Source organism: Mytilus edulis, chromosome 3, assembly GCF_963676685.1.
Source record: "Mytilus edulis chromosome 3, xbMytEdul2.2, whole genome shotgun sequence".
Taxonomy (NCBI): Eukaryota; Metazoa; Mollusca; class Bivalvia; order Mytilida; family Mytilidae; genus Mytilus; species Mytilus edulis.
In genome coordinates this window covers 9,844,832-9,861,476 of record NC_092346.1, presented here as the reverse complement: position 1 = coordinate 9,861,476, position 16,645 = coordinate 9,844,832, and the positions used below count along the sequence as shown (strand labels likewise).

The following is a 16,645-nucleotide window of genomic DNA, read 5'->3' as shown; positions in this document are numbered from 1 at the left end:
AAAATAAACTTTAACCACAGACTGAATGTTAAATGTTAATGCCAATGACATTGCCAACGACCAAATCTAGGATTGCTATGTCTTACTTTTGCCACATAAATGTTGCAGGCTCCACAAAAAGAGCATTTATTAACTAGCCAGCCAACCATTTCTACAAGTGATCTAGTACTCTAGCATGTTTCATTTAAAAACATATACTCTTGTTAACACCCACACTTGGGCTATAAAAAAGAAGATGAGGTATGATTGCCAATGAGACAACTGTCCACAAGAGACCAAAATGACACAGAAATTAACAACTATAGGTCACTGTACGGCCTTCAATAATAAGCAAAGCCCATACCACATAGTCAGCTATAAAAGGCCCTGAAATGACAATGTAAAACAGTTCAAACTAGTCAATTTCTGGATGCTTTAGTTTTAAAACTAGAGGACTCTAGTTGTACCAAATAATGTGGTGCAATATTACCAGCACAGAGTAACTGATATGTCAGTAATTATACTGTAACAAACCTTAGCTGTATGTTGACAGCACTTTGTTGTTCTCTGATATTATTGCACCACCTTACACTGGTGAGTGAAAATAATAAAAAGTTGATTTTTTTAAAATGCATTTTTCACTATGGTTATACCAAGTATTGAATAAATTTAAACTTTTAAACTATAATAGACCTAACCCTTTTATTAAAATTGATTGTCTAATTTTGTCTAATTTTGTTCTATAATTTTAAGACAATATCAGATCTTATAATAATCCACAAAAGTCAATATTATCTTAATCTAATCCATTCTAAAAAATAAAAATAGCATATATCTAAGGGGAAGCAAGTCTGGTAAAACTAAATTACTTTTCTTTGTGTTTATCATTATTACTATTCTAAAGTGTTAAAAAAGGTCAGGTGACTTGCCTTAAAATGCAAATAATTATAGATTAACATTGATCATCTCAACAAGATTGATTTTCTCGCTTGAGCCCGGACGGCGAAAACGAGAAATGCAATCAAGTTGAGATGACCAATGGTAATCTGTTTATCGCTATTTTACCTATGACAACTGATGACAATGAATTTCATGTCAATTTTGTAAGCAACACCACGTACCTCCTTAGTTTCTAGCGATAATTTTTCATCTCAAGCGAGTAGCATGATATGAAAAATTATCACAAAAAAAGATCAAAGGAAAAATGCACAAAATAGCCATAATGTAAGTTATAATCCATCCCAACACCTCTGTAACTGTGTGGTATATTAGAATAATGAATATTCCCACAAAAAAGAATAACTTATGTTAAAAAATTTAACCCAGACTGTATCTACTTATTGACTGTAAGTCAATTTATCAATAAAATATGGATATATTAAAATAAATATGTTTGAAATTTTGTTCTGGATACAGTCTTATGATCATTAACAACCATCTGTCCAAATTTCATAAAATTCCATGATGATTCGACACAGTTATTGATGTCTTAAAAAATTTAACCACAGACTGAACGTAAAATGTTGACGCCAATGATGGTGCCAAGCATTGAAATCTAGGATCACTATGTCTTACTTTTGCAACATAAATGTTGCATGCTAGACAAAAAGAGTATGTATTAACTAGTAGTCAACCATTATCATAAATAAACTCATCATAGATACCAGGACTAAATTTTGAACATATGCCAGACGTGCGTTTCGTCTACAAAAGACTCATCACTGAAGCTTGAATCCAAAAAAGTTAAAAAGGCCAAACAAAGTACGAAGTTGAAGAGCATTGAGGACCAAAATTCCTAAAAGTTTTGACAAATCCAGCTAAGGTAAGTGATTTAATACTATAGCCTGCTTCATTTATTTATCGAACGTCCCACTGTCTATATCACTCTGGGCAGCTCTTAAAAAAATGCATGTTACGGCTTTGTGACATCAAATACATTGACACGGTTTTATTAACTTTGACCCTGACATATCAGCGACGTCATAATGTTTGCACCAATGTTGATAAGTTTGACCTGAACTTATCAAGTCAACTTCTGCTTGCTGGTAAAACTAAGAAAACACTTCCAAATGACACACATACAGCCAGATAAATCGATTATCAGAATATCTGCATATTGATAATGCAAAATATCAGCTGCTCCACACAATATGAAGGCTTTTAATCTTTTCGCAGTACTCAATCAACAAAAAGCCTTACACAGTGACTTGTAGCTGATCGTTTACAATATCAACATGCAGACAACCTGATAAATTGATAATCGGTTACATATTTGAAATGACAATAACTCCCACACTTGTCAGTGCTGGTCAATTATTAGAAATATTACAGTTTTAAACTAGAGAACTCTAGTTATACCAAATAATGTGGTGCAATAATACCAGCACATTGTACTAAAACTATTCGTTTTGTCATGTATCGGACCATAGCTGTATCTCAGCAAGTTTTCGTCCTCTGATATTATCACACCACCATACACTAGTGATTACCAAATAGTGTATATTTTTTGGTTTTAATAAAATTTTCATGATTATTACCCCAAGTATTGAATAAATTTTAACTTTCAAACAATAACCCTTACCCTAATATTAAAATTGTTTGTTTAATTTTGATCTATTTATCTTAAAACAATTTCAGATCTTAAAATAATCCACAAAAGTCAATATTATCTAAATCTAATTTATTCAAAAAAATAAAAATTGCATACATTTAAGGGGAAATAAATCTAGTAAAACTTTTAAATAACTTTTCTTTGTGGTTATCATCATTATTATTCTGAAGTGTTAAAAAGCTCATATGACTTAATGTCTTAAACTGCTAATGTAATTTATGTATCCTAACATTGTGTGGTATATTAGAATATTGAATATTTCCACTAATAAGAATATATTATGTCAAAAATACATAAAGGGTTCCGTGGAACCCAGCAGTGTGTCTCGCCTGTGATTGCCACTGTCAGTGTAAAAGAATTATGCTGAATTAAAAAGTGAGTTATTTGTCAGCAAAATACAGATTTAAAACTATTTCTTTGAATGTTTTACTTTGTCTTGCAGATCAGTTTCTGTCAAAGTTTCATAACAATCCATACAGGTTAATTAATTTATCAAATAAACAAAAAATTAATCCAAATCTGTAAATATTTTACTAGAAACTATTTTAAAATTAACTCCATCTATCAGAAAAATAATGAAAATTGAAAACAATTATATTCCAAACGTTTGCTTCTGACCTACTTCTGCCAAAGTTTTATATTAAAAATTCAATAAAGGTTTAATAAAGTAGTTGATGTGTAACAAACTTTAACCCCAGACTGTATCTCCTTGATAACTGTAAAAGTCTATTACCTAGCAAAATATGGAAAAAGTCAAAATAACTATTTTCTAAATTTTGAACTGTACACTATATTCATATCATTAACCAGTTTCTGTTCATGATGGTTTGACTAGATTTTTGTTATCTAAAACTCTTAACCCCAGACTGAACTTTAAATGTTGATGCTGCTGACAACGATGGAATTTAGGATCACTATATCTTGCTTTTGCAACATTAATGTAGCAGGCTAGACAATAGGAGTATGTATTAATTAGCAGTCAGCCATTATCATAAGTGATTTAGTACTATAGACTGCTTCATTCATTACTTTTTGAAATGACAACAGAGCTAGTAACTTTTATTAGAAAGATTAATTATTAAAACTAGAGAACTCTAGTTATTCCAAACAATGTGGTGCATTAATACCAGCACAGTAAACTAATAGTTAATACCTGTGACGAATCATTGCTGTATATCAGCCATTGCTGCCTCGCAGTCAATTAATGTTCTCTGATATTATCACACCACCCTACACTAGTGAGTACATGTACAAATTTTTTTTTTTATCTTCAATAAAATATTCAAGATTGTGACCCTAAGTATTCAATAAATTTAAACTGTCAAACTTTACCCATAACTCTATTATTAAAATGGTATGTCTAATTTTATTCTATTTATCTTAAGACAATTTTAGATCCTATAATAATCTACAAAAGTCAATATTATCTAAATCTAATTTATCTAAAAAAATAAAAATAGCATACATCTAAGGGGAAGCAATTCTGGTAAAACTAAATTACTTTAATTTTTTATCAAAATAATTTGTTTTGTTGTGAAATGCAAGTTATGTATCCCAACACCTCTGTCCTTTGGTGTGTGACGGGATTGCTTCCCTTAGAAAACTTAGTAGATACTTAGTCAGCCATAAGCGGTTGAGCTAGGGAAGTACTTCTTTAGCTCAGTCGGTTAGCGCGCTGCCTAGTAACAAAGAGGTCCCGGGTTCGAGTCCCGGTGGAGACAAGCAATTTTGTAATGAAATTCGTGCTCTCTGGTTACATTGGCGCCCAACAATAATAACCCACGGTTAGAAGAATTTCCTAGCCAGGTTAAAATATAAATATAAAAAAGATGAAGATATCATCATTATAGAGTATAATGACTCTTGAGGTGGGGGAAGTGTGACGGGATTGCTTCCCTTAGAAAACTTAGTAGATACTTAGTCAGCCGTAAGCGGTTGAGCTAGGGAAGTACTTCTTTAGCTCAGTCGGTTAGCGCGCTGCCTAGTAACAAAGAGGTCCCGGGTTCGAGTCCCGGTGGAGACAAGCAACTTTGTAATGAAATTCGTGCTCTCCGGTTACAGGTGGTATACAAGGGTCCAGAAACATTCATACATGCCAGACTTGTCCTTAACTGAAAGTATTTATCCTAAACAAGGAATTGGGATTTAGGACAAATTTTATTTTATAACAGAAATAAATATCGGCATTTCATTGAGATTGAGTTTCTAAATAGCCATTTTGAACTTGTTTTTGTTTTGTTAGCGATTTTCTGTAATAACACTGCCACTCCAGTGTAGTGTTATAATCCTAAGGGCCCTCCTTATAATTACATGTATTTTAATGCTTCTGGGAAATATTGGCTAATGATCGCTAATCTCTTTTCATGTGTTTTTAATTCACACCTAGCTATTAATCACAAGCTCAGAACTTATATCATAAAGAAATTAAAATTCCATAACAACTGTCTATATTAATTAATTACTTTTCAGCTAAGACAATTGTCAATTCTGATTTAAACTAAATTAAAACTTGATTTAATTTCTGTAAAAAAAAGTTGTCTTTTTTAACTACTAACACACTTGCGTTGTTTACTATGTAATATGCATGCTTGAAATTCTCTTCAGCAGATTAGACAATCGTCACTAAATCGTAAATTCAAAATGATTTCATGCTAAATAAAGCAAGTGCAACTTTAAAGTCATATGAAATCTCAAATTAAAAAAAATTAATGCATATGTTCTTTATAACTAAATGGATAGTTTCAATTCATTACAAAACTTATATACATATACTTTTTTCTAAAGAAAATTTTTTAATTTGTTCAAATTTAGAAGAAGTTTACTTTGTTTGAATTGCTTGCTTCCAGCTCGTTTTACTATAATCGCGAAACATCTGGTTTTAATTTAATTGTCTTCAAAATCAAAAGAAATGTAAGTGTTGACAAAGAAAAAGCTAATTTTTAGTCATTAAAATCCCTTTAATTTTTAACTGTTTGGACCCTTTTTAAGGGTGGTAATGGGGGTACCTTCATGACAAATAACGGTAAAAATTCTTGCCAAATGAAGTAAACGGTAATTTTGGGTGCATAATGATAAAATGTACACTTTCTTTTAGACGATAAAAAAATCTACTGATTTTGACAAGTCACAATAAATTTTTCCCAAAAAATAACAGTTACGAAAATTATTTGAGACCTCTGATGAATCACGATAAGGATATTTTGACGAATCAAGGTAAATTTTAACCAATATGACACTAACGGTAGCTGAAAATGACCGTTTGACGCCTGACAGTAAAGGGCATTACTACCTACTAATTTCTAAACTGTTGGGACCATCACCACCAAAAACAATCTTAACCTTCCTTTTGTGGTATTGAACCTTTTGTTTAAATTTCATAGAGATACACCTAACTAAAATTATTGTCTGAAAACCAAATTCTTCGGACAACAACCACAATGCTGCCAATGACGAACTGACAACGCCACTGAGAAAGTGATAGCAATATATGACCCCAAATTTTTTTTGTTGCCGTATAAAAATCAATTTAAAAAGGCTTAACCCATCAGATGGAAAAAGAATAGTAATACATCTTTAAAAAAAAAGAGTGGACATTGAGTGGTACTTGTACATCAACTACAGATCTGAGAGTACTCTTAGTTACTGACAGCTAGTTCAAAGCCAATAAAAACTAACGAAAGAAAAAAATCATGCATCTAAGACTAAAATATCAATCAGTACACATCCAACATCAAAAGGATTTATTGTAAAGACGTCATAAACAGTCAAGTAACAAGCATGTGTCCATAGTTCACGGATGTCACAATCACACTATCATTTTCTATGTTCAGTGGACCGGGAAATTGGGGTCAAAACTCTAATTTGGCATTAAAATTAGAAAGATCATTTCATAAGAAACATGACTTTTTGTGTACTAAGTTTCAAGTTGATAGGACTTCAACTTCATTAAAAACTACCTTAACAATAAACTTATACCTGAAGCGGGACAGACAAACAGACAAACAAATGGACACAAAGACCAGAAAACATAATACCCATAAATGGAGCATAAAAAAATGACCTTGTGCAATGCCTAGATACAGAAATCAACAGTTTGTAACGCCATGAATGTGCATATGTACAATATATTTATACCTAGTTTGATTATAATTTACCGATAACAAAATCAATATTAATACCTATAAAAACAAAAGTTAAAGGATATTTTATTTTATCTTCAATAAAATATTCAAGATTGTTACCCTAAGTATTCAATAAATTTAAACTGGCAAACTTTACCCATAATTCTATTATTAAAATGGTATGTCTAATTTTATTCTATTTATCTTAAGACAAACAAACTTCAAATCCAAATCTTTACATATATGGAATAAATTAGTAACTGTTTTAAGGATGTGTAAGGTGGAATTTATATAATCAAGAAATTAAAATTGATACTATAAGTGGAAAGAGCGTCAGTTAAGGAACAAATTAAGCTTAAAATATTGACAGATTATGGAGCTCGTTTTTGGGATATTTGAGTTTTAAAAAATGGCAGGAAAAGGCTGATTCAGACTTTTACCTTAAATTTGCATTAGTATTATTTAGGTCTCAAATTGAAAGAAAATAAATCAGAGTCTGTTTAAAGTTGAAAATGACTTGTTATGAGTTATTAAAGAAAAATGGGTGGTATGGGGCAAAATATTTAACCCTGTTATGTTGGGGAAAAAACAAGGAGTCTGAACATCTGACACAAATTTCCAAAACCTCGCCCAAGTACATCCTTAAGTAATTTGTGGTAAACAAAAATTTGTAAGGGTTCCACGGAACCCAGTGTCTCGCCTATTTTTGCTGTAAATCGCAGGCTCATCAAAAATGAGGAAAAAAATCAATAAAAATATTCCTCTTGACACTATCTTTTGATTGTAAGAAGCTGCTCTCAAAGTTTGGTAAAAATCTAGGATAGTTAATGAATCTAATAAATGTTTTGAAAACTTTAACTGCAGACTGTATGTAATGTTAACTGGAAGTCCATTTAAAAGTAAAATACAGAAAAAATGAAGTAATGTTTTTACAAAATTTACTTCTGGATACTATCTTATGATCATAAATAAGCTTCTGTCCAAGTTTGGTACAGACCCAGGATATTTTAAGAAAGTTATTAAAATTTTAAAAACTTTTACCACAGAGTGAATGTAATGTTTCCCCGCAGAAAAACTAAGTCCATTTAAAAGTAAAATACAGAAAAAATGGATTTATTTTTTTACAAAATTTACTTCTGGATACTGTCTTATGATCATAAACAAGCTTCTGTCCAAGTTTGGTACAAACCAAGGATAGTTTAAGAAAGTTATTAAAATTCTAAAAACTTTAACCACAGAGTGAATGTAATGTTTCCCCGCAGAAAAAACTAAGTCCATTTATAAGTAAAATACGGAAAAAATGGAATTTTATTTTTACAAAATTTACTTCTGGATACTATCTTATGATCATAAACAAGCTTCTGTCCAAGTTTGGTAGAAATCTATTATAGTTTAAGAAAGTTATTAAAATTTCAAAAACTTTAACCACAGAGTGAATATTTGTTGACGCCGCCGACGACACCGACGACGACGGAAAGTAGGATCGCTTAGTCTCGCTTTTTCGACTAAAGTCGAAGGCTCGACAAAAATCCCTGACAATGTATACCTTTTACACTGATCTTCATTTTGAATTTCGATGGTTAAGGCATTTTTGTGGTAATATTGCAAATATCTTAATTGTGAAAATGTTTATTTATGTCTTCTTCAATGTGCTGGTTTGCATTAAAGACTAAAAATGAATTTAATTGGATGAGGCACTGGGCATTAGTATCTTAATTTTGCTAGACTGCACTGTAGATTACAATGAGATTTCATTGGTTGAGGCACAGGGCAGTACTATTGGTAAATTTAAATTGTGAAAACTAATATTAAGACTATTTCCTAGTCCTAAATATGACATTACTTACTTGGCTGGTTAGCACTGAAGGCTTGGACTGAGTTTCACTGGTTGAGGCACTTGGCATAACAATTGTAATGTTATCTTCAATAGAATCAGTTCTTTGAGATCTGCGCTTTATTTCTTGCAATTCTTTTTCTATCTTTTTCACTTTCTACAAAAAGTTAAGGGTATTGCTTTAACTTCAACTATATATTTGTTTATATACTGTGGATTCATTTATTTACCTGAGAATCAATTTTCGTGGATTAGGGAAAATCTGCATGTTTGTGGATATTTAATTTCGTGGCTTTGTCGAAGTCTACGTACAAGCCTATATAAAATAATATGTCATTCGTTGAACACTTAATTTAGTACCTACAAAATCCATGAAAATTGGTATCCAACCAATAATAATGAATCCACAGTAGAGATTGAAATTGTCTAAAATTATATTTTGTTTTTTCAATACAAGTCTTTAAAAAATTGATTACAAGAAAACAATTATGGATGGCATGAAATATCTTTATATTTTGGCAGACAGAGACAGACAGACAGACACCAGACAGACAGACAGACAGACAGACAGACAGACAGACAGACAGACAGACAGACAGACAGACAGACAGACAGACAGACAGACAGACAGACAGACAGACAGACAGACAGACAGACAGACGCTGACAAAATATAAATTCATTCTGTTTATATTTTGGCAGACAGAGACAGACAGACAGACAGACAGACAGACAGACAGACAGACAGACAGACAGACAGACAGACAAAATATAAATTCATTCTGTTTTGTAGTTTTAGAGTTATGTATGAAGTAAAAAAATTAAGATCATGTAACATATTGAACATGCTAAGTATAGACACGTTACACTTTATTCCTGTTAACCTGTTGACCAAATATACATTCATTCTGCTCACATATCAAAAAAGTTTAAAACATTAGGAAACAGGATGTATGTGTCTGACGGTTCAGAAAAGTGCTCACACTTAAAGATTTATCATTGTCAAGTTGCTGACTAATAAATGAAGTTGTTAGCTTGCTGTTCTGTGTGAGCCAAAGCTCTGTGTTGAAAGCCGTACCTTAACCTATAATGGTTTACTTTAATAAATTGTTACTTGGATGAAGAGTTGTCTCATTGGCACTCATACCACATCTTCCTATATCTATTGTTATGCTAATTAGTTCCTGAAAACAGTGTGACAGAAATAATTCTTGAACAAACAAATGGCTGCAAAAGGTAAATACAAAATATTCCCTACTACTAAAGGTTGGTGTATTAAATATGTTGATTGATTATCTGTTGACAGACAGGTAAAATATGTGACATAATAGTAATGTGCATGTTGCTGATAAATACAGACTACTTACCTGGATTTCATTGTCATATTTTATTTGTAAAAGTTGCAGCTCTAACATGTAGTGTTCTTTGTCTTGTTCTAGTCGTCCCACTCTCTGCTGGAAAGTTGTCAACTGAAGAACAAAAAAATGTGCACACTTTTAAGGTGGTGCCTAACACTTTCACTAAAATTAATTTGGCTCGTTTAATTTTCATAAAATTTTAACAATGTATTTACTTTGACCCTTTAACAAAAATATAAAAATTTGGAACCAACCGTTTAGTCAGAAAAATTACACTGGTTATATAGCAGTTTGACAAACACCAATTGTGATCATTGAGAAGCTTAATATTCCCTTTACAACACACCGTAATTAAAACGTTTAGCTGACTTTACAGAGTTATCTCCCTATAGTGTTAGGTACCACCTTAAAGTCATTATTCCAGTAACATACCTGTCAACCTGTGACGATGAAAATGCAGGTCATGACCTGCATTGAGGAATCAAATCTCAAGTCATAACACGTACAAACTTTTTCGAGCTGAATTTCAGTATTTATGGTACATTTTCTTATAATGTATATCAAAGATACCAAAACATCAATGCATGTTCACTTTGTTAAGTCATTTTAAATCTTATTAAATATTATTTCATTGCACTTTTAAAGATTTTTATAAATTTGTGAAACTCAGTCTTATGTGCTTTACTTTTTGAAAAAAAATAATACAATCATCAAACACTAGAATTTAATGTAATTCATAAATGTTTGAGACTAATCACTATGCAGCCTTTATCCATGATATATTTTTCAACAAGGAAATTAGACTATGATAAAATATAGTAATACAGTTAAAGGAAGTATAAATGTAAAAAATAATTTTCAACTTTTTTTTAAAAATTGTATAAAGGTATAAAAATAATGAATAGTTATTTTTCAATATGTATTTGAATTTTATATTTTGAATGGTGACAAATAAGGGGAAGTAACTCTAGTTCAGTTTGTAACCGATGGTGCAATTTATTTACGACCTAAAGCTAAGGTAATTGGTGTTAATTAACAGTGTGTTTGACACCAAAGCTGTCAAGTGAAGCCATGCACTTAATGGGTCACTTAATTTGACAGTTTACATAGCTAGATGAACTTCCTGTTCATGGAAGATTACAAATTTGCCGGTATTTCAAAGGAATATTACTTATGAAATCAATCTCAAGGCTAAGAAATACGGGTGAAATCGGGTCATTTTCGGAATTCCCGGGTTATTTCAATGACCCGGCGGGTGTTCCGGGTGATCCCTCAGAATTGTGAAAATCTCGGGTCACACCCGCAGAATACGGGTCAGTTGACAGGTATGCAGTAATTCCAGATGCAATTTTTTTCAAAGTCATTCAAATCAACTCAAACCCAATGTTTAGGCTATTAAAGATTAACAGCAGCAGGAAATAGCACAACTAATTCTTGATTTTTTACTTTGTCAAAGTGAGAAAAAATAGTTAGCAAATGACATCACTAGAAATTTAGGATGTAAGATGGGAATGCTGTGTGAAATTTTTTTCTGGAAAAGATGTATATGTTGTCAAAAGACAAAAAGAACAGTTAAAGTTGTTTAAATGATACCTGTTTAGAGAGTCCCTCTTTACTTTCTGCTGAACTGAGAAGGGTTTTTCTATTCTGTACTGCAGTTTTATGTGGAACTGAATCTGGACATGGCTGCAAACAAATAAAGAAAAATAATGTTTTATATTCTATCTCTTTTTCTGCCATTAGGATTCTACATGGGTATATTCTTTCTCTTTTTCTGCCATTAGGATTCTACATGGGTATATTCTATCTCTTTTTCTGCCATTAGGATTCTACATGGGTATATTCTATCTCTTTTTCTGCCATTAGGATTCTACATGGGTATATTCTATCTCTTTTTCTGCCATTAGGATTCTACATGGGTATATTCTATCTCTTTTTCTGCCATTAGGATTCTACATGGGTATATTCTATCTCTTTTTCTGCCATTATGATTCTACATGGGTATATTCTATCTCTTTTTCTGCCATTAGGATTCTACATGGGTATATTCTATCTCTTTTTCTGCCATTAGGATTCTACATGGGTATATTCTATCTCTTTTTCTGCCATTAGGATTCTACATGGGTATATTCTTTATCAGAACTTGTAGATTGATCAATATAACAACACATGAAAATACAAAGATATTTTAATAAATGAATCAAAATAGATTACTGTAGACATTGGTTCTTCTTTGCTAAGGTCATTACTTCTACTTGCTGTTGTTAATAATGCCAAAAAATTATCTGCTTTTTATCAATCTGTACAATAGCTTGATTAGACCTCGGCCCTTAAAGAGTAGAGTAATATCAAATACTTACTATTGTTAATAAGCCTAAATAGTTTGCAGCTTTTTGTCTAAACTGTACAGTGGCTGGGTTAGACCTAGGTCCTTCCATCATGGGATCATTACCAATACTACTACCCCGTGTTCTGTAGCCACCCGTCTGACTAAAGAAATCAATATTCCCTGACAAGAACGATGATAACTGGAAAAATAATTTTAATAAATTACACTCACGATTTTTTAAAAATTTCCTGTCAGTGGTCAATTTTATTCTAATTTTATTGAGTGGTTTTGAAATATTTTTTTTATACCAAAAATGCATATAAACTCAGATAAATATACTTGATTCAAGCAGTTTAAAATGACAAATTTACATGAAAAAGAAGTCGTGACAATAACCAGGTGAAATAAATGAATAGACTGAATGACTGGTAAACAATTAAAACCCTCTACAGTATTGCTGCATTTGGTTTAAACAAAAATAAGACACTGCAGCATTACTACTTGACATTAGGCGAAAGAATTTCAAGATTTTTACCGTATATCTGTAAAATATTGCATGTGTCCACTTTTCAGATGACATTTTACCATGAAATTTACAGTTATTTAACACTATGGGAGTATCAAACTATCCATTAAAATGCAAAATGCTTTGACTTTGAAATAGGTCAAATGAGCTGGTAACAGATAGTATACTGTGGATTCATTTATTTTCATGGTTACCAATTTCCGTGGATTGAGGAAAACTTCTTTGAAAAGTCTGCATATATTCCTTCACAAAATTTGTTATTCGTTGAACATTTAAATTCCCACAAAATCCACCAAAATTGGTATTTCATGAAAATTAATGAATCCACAGTACCCTAAAATATGATTGCAACATGTAATGACTTACTTTACTTGTACAAGTGACTAAAGATATTAATGAAGACACAACACATTCATCTGTAGTTTTGAGTTTCTGTGATGCAGTAGGCAACTGGTGTTCTAGAGATACTTTAGAATTATAATGCTTGGATACATCTGTAAAATTGACAAATATAAGTTTATTTATGTACTAAAACAGCATATATAAGATAGATTAATCTGTAAACATTAGTACATTTGTGCCCTTAAACGGCAGCATAACTCATTTGTGTACTAATACAATGCTGTTGCATAGTTCTTTATATTTTTAAGGGTATAAATTTTTTTGGATTGAGGAAAACTTGCCTTTTGTGTGAATAATTGATTTCATGGTTTTTACATACCCCTATTCCCATTTGTTTTAAAGCCCAAATGTTGTGCTAATATTTTTGAAAATATTTGGTTTACAGATGATATATAAATCATTTTGTTTATTTGAATTTGGAAAAGGAAAATGATGAAATACATTTGAAACAAGAGGTTTTTAAATCTTTTTAGGACAGCCTTTGCAGAAAAATATCATTTTTTTTTTATGAAAATGAAATGAATGAATAATGTTTTTTTTTTAATTTTCAGTTAAATGTAAAATTCCATGTTTTTTATATGCGTTTGATACATAAAATGACAAGTCTTCTGGAATTGATATGCATGTGAATACATCAGATTTATTGTCTCATTCATGTTTATTAGAAAATATTTATAATGTATCTAAGATGAAAAGGTTTTAAGTAATATACATTACCTCTGACTGCACGGTCTAAATCTTTTAATACTTGACAAAGTAAAGTAAAGAATCTGGGATGATTTATTTTTGGATGCGGACATGATTTAGAACCTGAAAAAAGAATGTTAAATACAAGTACCGGTAGATGAAAAACAATTATTGGTTTGTGTATATGGTTAATTAATTATTTCATACATAAATTCCATTATATAAAGAAATAAACTGTATTATCAAATTGAAGGCCTTGTAAAATTTTGTTAGTTTCCAGGCAATTGACATTTTTTAAATGGCTATTTTTTTGTGCATTTTTTTTCTCTTTCAACAATATCTGACATAGATCAAATCAGAATAAGAGTTGCTTTGCAGTAATAGAGAAATTTTTGCAACGTTTTTATTGCAATAATTGTGAAAATTGTGAAGGAATATGTGAAGGTATAACAAAAATAAAAACTTGCAGTTTAAATTGTAATAAAATTATTTGTATGTAGCATTTCCTTAAATTTCCACATTTTAAAAACTGTGTCAATCGTCCAACAGTCACAATAATAAATGCAATGATTTCTAAATTAACAGTTTTGGCATTGTAAATCATAGTTCACTGGTTGGTTACTTTTAATTCATTTAATGAAAACAACACAAGATGACTATGCTAACAAAAACAAATCTGAACTTTTTATACATTGTGACTTGGATGGAGAGTTGTCTCATTGGCACTCATACCACATCTTCTTATTCATAATGAAGTACAGAAATTGTGATTGCTGTTCAGAAACAGCGTAAATATTCAATATTTTCAGAGTTTATTTCAAATAGAATTATTATCAATATTTTGACTTTTTTACAATGAAAAAGGAAATGATATTCACTCTCAATTCTTACTTTGTGAGGCAAGAAGACTGATATAAGACTGTAGTTTATTGAAGACTTGATTTAAATGTTTAAATGATTTATGAAGGTCTCTGTTTTTGGTTTCTAATGTTGATGTACAAGATGACACTGCACATTCTTCTTCAATACTGAAAAACAAAATTGATATTGTATAATTAAGTAATAATTCTTTCATGCCATGCTCTATGCTCATTTTAACATGGGTAGGCATTATATTTGTTAAAATCTTAATACCGAGCGTTTGCGAGGTATTAAATGTTTACAAATATAATGCCTACCCATGTTAAAATGAGCATAGAGCATGGCATGATAGAATTATTTCGATTCTAATAGGAATATTTTTAACTTTTGTACTTGGAAGCGGACCTATAGTAGACGCTCGAAATGTCACCATTTTGATTTGATGAACAAAAGCGTTATAGAAAAATCAACAGTTTATCAATAAAAAAAAAGAACAGAAACATTTAAACTTACTTTTAGAATGTTTTTATTTAACTTCCTAGCGAGCAACACCAACAAAAATGTCTATTTTGATCTCTGGCGTTGTTCAAAATTCATCTGACGTTGTTATTTTAATTATGACGTCAATTACGTGCAGCCCATGTTTTATTTGAATTAGAACATGGCTTTGTACCCAAAGCTAAAGAAGAACGTCATATTAGAATGGTGGACAAAGGAAGATAACTCCAATTGTTTAAGAAGACTTTATCAATGACATCATTGATATTTTTAGAACAGATCTTGGATTCCTGCACCATGCAATAGCTATGTAATTTTCTGGACAAGTATAACATCATTTTGTGACTTAAATATCTGAGCATATATTTCATTGATGAATTTATCGAAATGTTCATGTATAACATGAATAGAATTTTATGATCAATGCACTATATTTTGTGTATCTCAAAGGTAGTGATCAATCTTGGAAGATTTAGATATCAATAAAATTGAGAATGGAAATGGGGAATGTGTCAAAGAGACAACAACCCGACCAAATAAAAAAGTCAGTTTCAAAGGGTTTTGGTTGCATTTCATGCAATATTTACACAAAAAGCATTTTATAGGATCAATTTCCAGACAAATATGATTTAATAGTAGTAGTAATTATCTAAAACTGTTACAACTTGAAATTTGTATTTGCCTTCAAAATATTATGTAGGAAAGTTTTAAATAACATTACTAACTGTTTACTGTTGATTATATGGCAGAAATTGTTTGTCTACATCTTTTGTTCGTCAAAAAAAAAGAAGAATTTGGTATGATCTAAGACCACTTAAAATGACACAATTTTGGCAGTTTGCTTACCTTAATAACTGATACGGCAATAATTTATTAAAATATTCTATACAAGTATTAAATTTTCTGGAGAATATCTGGAGGTCTGTTGCTGTCTCCTGCAATAAAAGGAACAAGTAAATATTCACTATTCAGTTTAGTAAATGTATTTGATTCCAGTAAGTAACTCTATCTTAATTCAAATTGCAATTTTAAAGGAAATGTAGTGTTGTCGACAAATCTATGATGATAACTAACTAACATCAAATTTAAGATGCATGTCTTGTGGTTTTGTTTTTTTCAATTGCTGTCTCATTAATATATATACAATATCTCCTTTTATTCGAATAACAAATATGGTATACAAATTTAAAAGCTGTCTCTCCTGTAGTGACAGATATTTTTTTCAAGTCAATGAAATTGAACTGCATTGAACACCTATATGTCCATTATAGAAAATAGAACAAGAAATCCTGATTGAAGACACAGGAAGTGAACTGTACTCATTCAAGAAACTAGCTACAGTTCTGCAGCTTAAACATGCAGTGTAAGTTATTCATTCAATCTTACAATGAGAAGATCAACATGCACTAATCTGTTATGATTATGAAATTTCAATGGTAT

At 30.9% G+C, this 16,645-nt stretch overlaps 1 protein-coding gene across 1 annotated transcript in view; it reads right to left on the bottom strand.

The window, feature by feature from the left end:
- The window catches only part of LOC139515759 (protein phosphatase 1 regulatory subunit 21-like), a 39,396-nt gene that overhangs the window by 10,677 nt on the left and 12,074 nt on the right, over nt 1-16,645 (bottom strand). Inside the window, exons 10-17 of the mRNA XM_071305441.1 lie at nt 16,052-16,140; nt 14,738-14,874; nt 13,877-13,969; nt 13,124-13,251; nt 12,263-12,430; nt 11,496-11,588; nt 9,912-10,013; nt 8,559-8,702 (exon numbers count right to left, since the gene is read on the bottom strand). Of these exons, the coding sequence (XP_071161542.1) occupies nt 8,559-8,702; nt 9,912-10,013; nt 11,496-11,588; nt 12,263-12,430; nt 13,124-13,251; nt 13,877-13,969; nt 14,738-14,874; nt 16,052-16,140 (954 nt within the window). The remainder of the gene's footprint in view (nt 1-8,558; nt 8,703-9,911; nt 10,014-11,495; nt 11,589-12,262; nt 12,431-13,123; nt 13,252-13,876; nt 13,970-14,737; nt 14,875-16,051; nt 16,141-16,645) is intronic.